Below are 7,895 nucleotides of genomic sequence, written 5' to 3'. Positions count from 1 at the left end.
TGTCTTATAAATTTATTTTATTTATAATATTATTTGTTAATTTTTTTCTTTTATATTAACTTCTTGTTTTTCCAATGTTAGTTTTTCTTAATTTAAATTTATATGTTAATAATTTTTCATTTTTTTGTTGTAGATGGAGAATTATATTTTTTATTGATGGTTTTTTGTATGTGATAGTGACATAAACTTTTTGAAATTTTAAAATAATATTATATATAGTACGATTAACACATTAAAGAAGAGAAACATATTCAGACACATTTTACACAGGTTTTATATGCATAATTTTAAACATTATATATGTATATATTATAAGTTTGAAACATGTAAATGCTTTCTAAAGCTAAATACTTGTTCTGAGTTTACATAACTTATCGAAAGTTTTATCTCTTTTTAAATTCAAATCACAGAAAAAATATAAAAAAGTCAGTATAGATAGGTTTTTTGGGCTTTTAAATCAACACTGAAAAATGACATGAATCATATAACAACAGTTTTGTAAACAACTGGATAAAATTTGACCGAGCCAAAGATTTTCACACAATATGTTCTTTCATTTTCAAATTGCGAAGAGCCTATAGGCACAAGAAAAAAATCATAATTTTTGTTTTCACTTATATAACATTTTTTCTCCTTTACACACGGAGTTTATTACACTGCTATAAGCAATGTAGAACTCTATTCATATAAGATTCACATCTATGCATTTTGACAAAGAAGAATTTCAGCCATCTTTAGTTTCAGAATGTACCAACTTCAGTCATATACACTATATTTTCTCTATGATTCAAAACTTATAATTTTAATATATGTGCAGATTTCCATGTGAAAAGGCACGCACGCCATCTATCATTCAACCTATTACTTTTTCCAAAGTAAACACTATAATCCTCGTTTGGTTAGCTCCACAAACTAATCTCTTTGGATCAGTTTATCAAAAAATATGGATACTAATGTCAGAAAAGAATATAAACACTATCAACAATACATATTGGCACAAGAATATTTGGTTCAAGGAACATATTCCAAGTAATGCGTTTATATCATGGCTGGCTTTGCGGAGAAGACTGCCAACCAAGGATCGCTTGAGGCGTTGGGGATTAAATGTCTCAGGAACGTGCGCCCTTTGTAATCTGGAAATAGAGACTCACCATCATCTCTTCTTTGAGTGCTCTTTCTCTCGCTTGATATGGGAGCCTTTTGCTGCTGAAGTTTGGATTTCTCCTCCGGCTGATCTACACTCTGTTGCAGCCTAGATCAATCAACCTCGCGTCAACGTAGATGCACATGCTACTCCAGTCATCAAGCTCTACTTTCAGTCATGTCTCCTCACCTTCATCAGTCATCCTTGCCTCTTTCGACCGTATGATGCGTGACCGTCTCCTCTCTTACCCGGTAAGTTCTTCTTTCTCATCTTCTCTACTTCTTTTTATATTTCTTGTATAAGACTTCCTTAAGGCTTTTTTTACCTTGAGTTGTTGTTGGTTGTTTTTGTTTCCTTGCTGTAATAAGTTGTTTAAAAACAACAGTGTAACCTTTTAGAAAATAATAATCTTAACATCTTACCAAAAAAAAAAAAACAAATATTGACTTATTTATGTGAATATATATTTTATTTTAAATTTGTACAACAAATTTTCTTAGATTCACCTCATCATACTCACCATTTTACCATTTTAATTACATAATTTTACATGAGCTTCTTCATCCTTCCCGGTTATTTTCTCTTTATTTATAACTATAATATAATGTTATAAATTATATATATTATAAATTAATAATTTATTTACCCTTAAAGTCTAACTATTAAAATATAACATAATTCAATATAGATATATGATTCTATTAATAAATTAGCAGTTACAAATTTGAAATTTCTAGAAATATCAAAAGTTGTATGTTAGTTAATTATTTTCTAAATGATATTTATTTTTAATTCTTTTTAGATGAGAATATTTTGGCTGAGGTGGATAGTTTCAAAAGCCTTGAATTTATTCCCTTTTATATAGTAGGATATATATATTTATATTTATATTTATTTATAACGTAAGTACACAACTAGTTACTACTGGCTGTGTGCATTATTTAACTTAATCATAAATCCAATGAGAAATAATCTGTTATATATAATATATGCAACTAGTATCTACACAACTACCTTTACTTCTACTAACCCAACCTTTCTTGCTCTAGCTCCCCTTCTTTTTTTTTGGAACTGATTCTTAGCTCTAGCTCCCCTTCTTTGTCAAAGGTTAAATTTCTTTCGTCTTTTTAGCTCTTCATTTACGTTTCAAAGTAGTTCAATTTAGGGATCCGTTGCTAATTTCTTACATAGAAAAAAAAACACTTAGCCAATATGACACATGGATTTGTTTACTTAGCTACAGTTGAAAGATTTATCTCCACTTTATCTCAGTATCTTGCAAACTCTTTGAGAAAATATAGTCAGTAAATGTTTTTCACTAAAATGGTAACTTCATGTAGTGATTTTATTCACTAACGTATGGGTTAATAAACTTAAAATAGTTGCTGCAGGAACTATATTCCATGGCGCTAGTATTCTCTTCTTGTGGGCTTGGTGCTGTAATGAACCTCAGTGCTTTGAAAACCAATGTTAGCTCCTCACACAAGAAATTTCTTACTTGTAAAAGAAGCAAGATAGTTGCAAGCAACCAAGGGACAAATACAACCGCAAGCTATTCTGCTCTCGCGACCGAGCCACTGACTAAAGAAGATCTCATTGCCTATTTTTCTTCTGGATGCAAAACAAAGGAAATGTGGAGGTACCACACTACGATTATCCTCTTCTATTTTTCTCTCTTAAAGTACTTAGTTGTCCCAGCTCACCTTTTGTATTGTTTATATGTATCTCTTGGGTTGGGTGTTTAGAATAGGTACGGAACACGAGAAAATCGGTTTCGATGTCAAGACTTTGCGCCCTATCACGTATGAACAAATAACTGCACTGCTTAATGGTATTTCCGAGAGATTTGATTGGGATAAGGTGATGGAGACTGGGACAATTATTGGTCTGAAACAGGTGATGTACTCTATTTTTCTTTTCCAATAATTAACATAATGTCATATCAGTTTTGTTGAGAAAATTTTAGTATACCTCAGGGAATGCAAAACATATCATTAGAACGAGGATGCCAACTAGAGCTAAGTGGAGCACCTCTAGAGACTTTGCACCAAACTTATGATGAGCTCCATTCACACCTTTACCAGGTGAAAACTGTTGCTGAGGATTTGGGAATTGGTTTCCTAGGAATTGGTTATGAACCGAAATCTAGTCTTGAGGATGCAACCATTGTGCGCAAGGTTCCTTCCTCCACAAACACATTAGTTCTGATGTAGTGAACGTGTCTTACTCTATCTCTTTGTCTGACAGTTCAAAGTATATTCTATGTGCAGAGAAGGTATGACATTATACAAGGCTATTTAGACAGAACTGGCTCAGGACCTGACTTGGGTCTCAGAACGTGTACTGTTCAGGTCAATCTAGACTATAGTTCAGAAACCGATATGATCAGGAAATTTCGCGCTAGTCTAGCTTTGCAACCTGTGAGAAAACTTCAGCTCTTAAATTTTTGTTTCTTTGGACTCAAAACAAATATGTGTCTTACTCTTTTTTGTTATATCCTTATCAAACAGATTGTGACAGCTCTATTCGCAAACTCCCCATTTAGTAATGGAAAACCAAATGGGTTTCTAAGTATAAGAAGGTTGGTTTATACATTACTATTTGGTGTAGCCTCTCATTATTCTTTTTAGTATTAGTTCTTTTAATCTGTTGAGATGTTTTTACAGCCATTTATGGATAGATACCGATAAGAACCGGACAGGAATGATACCTTTTGTGTTCTATGACTCATTCGGGTGAGTATCAGAATGTTTTGTCTAACTCATTGAGCTTTGTTCAGAACAGTATGGTTAATCTTCAGTTTCTTGTTATAGGTTTGAGCGGTATGTCGAATATGCACTTGATGTTCCAATGTGCTTCTTACACAGAAACAAAAGCTACCTCAACTGTAGAGGAATGACATTTCGGGTCTACTTCTTTTCAGGATGAATGTAAAACCTTTAAATTTTTATTTTGAGCCGGCTTATAATCCAAACAAATTTCTTGAATTTGTAGGATTTCTTGTCTGGGAAAACTTCTCATCTATCTCATGAACAGCCCACCATTAACGACTGGGAAAACCATATAGGAACAATATGGCCAGAGGTTTATTACTATGTTTCAAGAACACCATATCATTTTGAACTCACCTGTTTCTTGATTTAGTTTAGAGTAATTTTTAATATGATTATGTTCTGTAACTACAATATTAGGTCCGGTTAAAGAGATACTTGGAGATGAGAGGAGCTGGTGGAGGTTCCAGGGAGATGTTGTGTGCCCTACCAGCTTTTTGGGTAATTACAAACCATCTCTTGAAAATAACCAAATACTTAATTTGCGGATTTATCTGATTTTGTAATTAAATCTCAGGTGGGATTGCTATACGATGACGAGTCTCTCCGAACTGTTCTTGATATGATAGCTGATTGGACTACTGAAGAAAGAGAGATGCTTAGGACACAAGTAAACTAAGAAGAGAGATAAATAATATCTTGTACTGTGCAATTTAATGAAATATTACCCTTTGAACCAATTCTTATTTGCTTTCAACAGGTCCCAGTCACTGGCCTTAAGACAATGTTTAGAGATGTTACCTTAAAACATGTTGCGGAAGATGTCTTAAAGCTAGCAAAGGTGAAAGTGTGTAATGTGTTTGCTATATCATTATCTTTGTAATTAAATATATTCACATAGAGACTATTTGTTATTTCTCAGGATGGTTTGGAGCGTAGAAACTACAAAGAAACCGGTTTCTTGGATGCTGTCACCGAGGTAGCTATAACAGGTAATGTTTTATTTTTTGTTATCAGCGGAAAGTATTTGTAGGATCAGTGTATATGAAGGTCCTATTTTTTGGCAAAACCAGGTGTTACGCCGGCAGAGAAGCTCTTGAAGTTGTACAATGGAGATTGGGGACAAAGCGTAGATCCTCTGTTTCATGAAATGCAATACTAAGAAGACAAAATATCTTGGACATGAGATATAGAGATAAAACTCCTCTTGTTTCTAATAACTTTAAAAGCTGTCGTTTTGGGGTGTGGAGAAAATGGTGACTCTCGGAATAAGAATTTTGTAGGTAACTTGTAAAAGAGTTTGATTAAGTCGCACAGTTCATGTGTGTTTGAATCATCCTTGTCTAGATGCAGTATTTCTATTAAATCTACAAATATTTAAATTTTATTATTATAAGACGCCTTCGTTTCCAATGCGGTTAAAAAAAAATTCCCCTAACCGAGTTCCGGTTATCTTAGGTTTTTAATCCTTTGAACGATTTCTTGCGGATAAAGCTATTGTGCTTGACGTCTTGTACTCTTGTTCCCATAGAGAAATCGGTTTCCGATTGGTTTTGAACTTTTGATGGTTAAAACTTGACCAGTATTATCTTTTTTTTTAATTATTATTATTTTACCACGCACATTATAGCATATGCATGTAGAGTACTACTGCGCACATGAATGTGCTTTCATTTGTATAACATATGGTCTCTCAATTTTACCGGGGCCTCCATAAGCAACAAGATGACCACTTTTTTTTTTTTTTTTGATAACTCTGGTATCTAGGCAGTCACATTCCCAACTATTCCTCCGAAAGGGGTCCAGCACCCCAACGGAAGAGATGTTAAATCCGTTGTGGCCAAGACTCGAACCCGGGTGGCGGGCAGTATAGCTGTACCTCCTTTACCACCAACCCGGGTGGCGGGCAGTACAGCTGTACCTCCTTTACCACCAAGATGACCTACTTTCCACCATGTTTCTGTCGAGTCTCTCACTTTATAACCATGACTGTTGTCCGTATAACTCTCCGTGTTCTTCACAGTATTATCTGCCTTATAGTTTTCGTCGATAATGGAGATATCACGTATATATGAGTCATAGTGAGGATTCCCCACCGGAAAACGGCCGTTACCCATCGGAGGACTTGGAGATGATAAAGGACTGTACACTTCACCTCCCCATTCTACCCCCGTCCCGGAGCTCTCTTTGAACCTGCTCGATGGCCAGAACCCAATTTCTTCATTCAACACGTTCAGACCCCAGTTCCCCCTGGTTTGGTCATGTACTCAACAAAAGTTATTAATAACTTTTTTTTTTTTGAATTAATTTTTTTGAATTATAGAGGTATCCTAGCCCCAAAGAAGTGATCCAGACTAGTCACGTGTTGCCACGTGTCGGTCCTCTGTCCCTGGCGATGCCGAAATATTAATAACTTTTAGTAAGGATTATTATACAAAAGTTTTTTTTAAATCAATTCAGAGGCATATTTTCGTATATTTATGAACTCGGAAATTTTTGGAGATCCAAAGCCTTATGTTATACTCCCTCTGTTCTTAAAAGATTCATATTATGGAGAAAATTTTTGTTTCAAAAATATACATATTTTATATTTTTAATGTAATTTTTGTCAACTAGTAATGAGAAATTGTGAAGTTCAAGAACATTAATTACATTTTTTAAAAATTTATTGGTTTAAAAATATATGAAATATAAAATTATAAAAAGCTATGCATTTATAGCTAAATTTTAATATATTTTATTAAAAAGTAAAAATTCTAAAACATGAATCTTTAGGCCTATTTGGTTATGCCCAGGACAGGTTCTTTCTGGCCTCATGATCATTTTCTTTTTTACTATACAATAAAAACATAATGAGTCCAAAAAGACGTGACCTTGGTTATGGCGATGTCAATAGCTTTTATGTATTGCGGATCAAAAGGTATTCCCGGAGCCATATCTGCACGGACCAATATCATTCCGGCTCCATCGGGACATCTGGAATGATAGCACTGATGTCCTCCTGCCTGTATATTAAACCATTACTAACTAACATGTAAGTACTATTTGATGTGTAGTATTTGGGAATTATTATGATTATCAAGCGTAAGTTTAGATCAAATGCGAAACCCCAAATCCAAAAATAATAATGATGGAAAACAGAATTCTATATATGAAAAAATGAAAACATTATGCTTAATTATCAAATTTTCAAACAAATTAAAAAGGTTATGCATAATTCGTATAATAAAAGGCTGGCTATATATGCTTAATCAATATAATAAAACGCTCACTAATAAAACATTATATTTTATTCACAAGGTTATCCACTTATGCTTAAATCTATTATGAAAATCTAAAACGCTCACTAATAATTGTTTTATCAACACAAAGGTTATTCTTAAGAGATAATGTGTGGAATATCCCCAATTAAGGTCTAAATTTAATGAATGCCCATAATTATGGATAACCCAAAAAGGAATAATCTTTTGACACTGTGCAGACGAAAATGCTCTTATGCTTTGCTGAAAACAAGTAACTCTAGATCTATCAGCTAAATATTTACATAGCAGTAACAATCTACATACCAACTAACATATCCGCTAATAATTCCAGTATCATCTAAAAATCTATGTATCAAACAAATGTATCGACTAACAAATCATATATCAGTTAATGAAACTATTAACAATTAATTTGTTATCTATTAAATAGCTCCAAATCTATTTGTAACAGCTAACACTTCATGTATCGATTAAGAATTCATTAAAATCTAAATAATACCAGGTAAGTAATAAAATATCTACTAACTTATATATTATCTAAAAGTTGATTGTGATTCGAAATTGGAAACATTTGAATTAGAGTGAGATAATAAAATTAGCATTATGGGTGTCAAAAGAATCATAATAAAAAAATAAAGATTTGTGTTGAATTAGAAGATGATTTGAAGAATTTCTACGAGAGATAAAGAGATTATAATACATAAAAGAGAGAAGAGA

The 7,895-nt window shown here is 33.1% G+C and overlaps 1 protein-coding gene across 1 annotated transcript; it reads left to right on the top strand.

Annotated features, from left to right (window-relative positions):
- Positions 1-2,052: 2,052 nt before the first annotated feature.
- LOC106442643 (glutamate--cysteine ligase, chloroplastic-like) lies at positions 2,053-5,307 on the top strand. Its single transcript, XM_022717722.2, has 13 exons — positions 2,053-2,783; positions 2,890-3,040; positions 3,121-3,321; positions 3,415-3,564; positions 3,655-3,725; positions 3,811-3,879; positions 3,958-4,051; positions 4,139-4,228; positions 4,336-4,416; positions 4,493-4,585; positions 4,676-4,756; positions 4,838-4,907; positions 4,989-5,307. The coding sequence occupies exons 1-13, from the start codon at positions 2,548-2,550 to the stop codon at positions 5,075-5,077; spliced, it is 1,476 nt and encodes a 491-aa protein (XP_022573443.2). The 5' UTR covers positions 2,053-2,547; the 3' UTR covers positions 5,078-5,307.
- The last annotated feature ends 2,588 nt before the right edge of the window (positions 5,308-7,895 follow it).

Source organism: Brassica napus, chromosome A3, assembly GCF_020379485.1.
Source record: "Brassica napus cultivar Da-Ae chromosome A3, Da-Ae, whole genome shotgun sequence".
Taxonomy (NCBI): domain Eukaryota; kingdom Viridiplantae; phylum Streptophyta; class Magnoliopsida; order Brassicales; family Brassicaceae; genus Brassica; species Brassica napus.
The sequence above is the reverse complement of the archived record's forward strand: the minus strand, read 5'-3'. Positions and strand labels throughout refer to the sequence as shown.

Excerpts from the sequence above, each read along its gene's own strand:
- LOC106442643 (XM_022717722.2), top strand. The coding sequence starts at position 2,548 with ATGGCGCTAGTATTCTCTTCTTGTGGGCTTGGTGCTGTAATGAACCTC. Across the intron at positions 4,052-4,138 it reads GTAGAGGAATGACATTTCGG|GATTTCTTGTCTGGGAAAAC; the intron begins GTCTACTTCTTT and ends TTGAATTTGTAG. Across the intron at positions 4,229-4,335 it reads TAGGAACAATATGGCCAGAG|GTCCGGTTAAAGAGATACTT; the intron begins GTTTATTACTAT and ends CTACAATATTAG.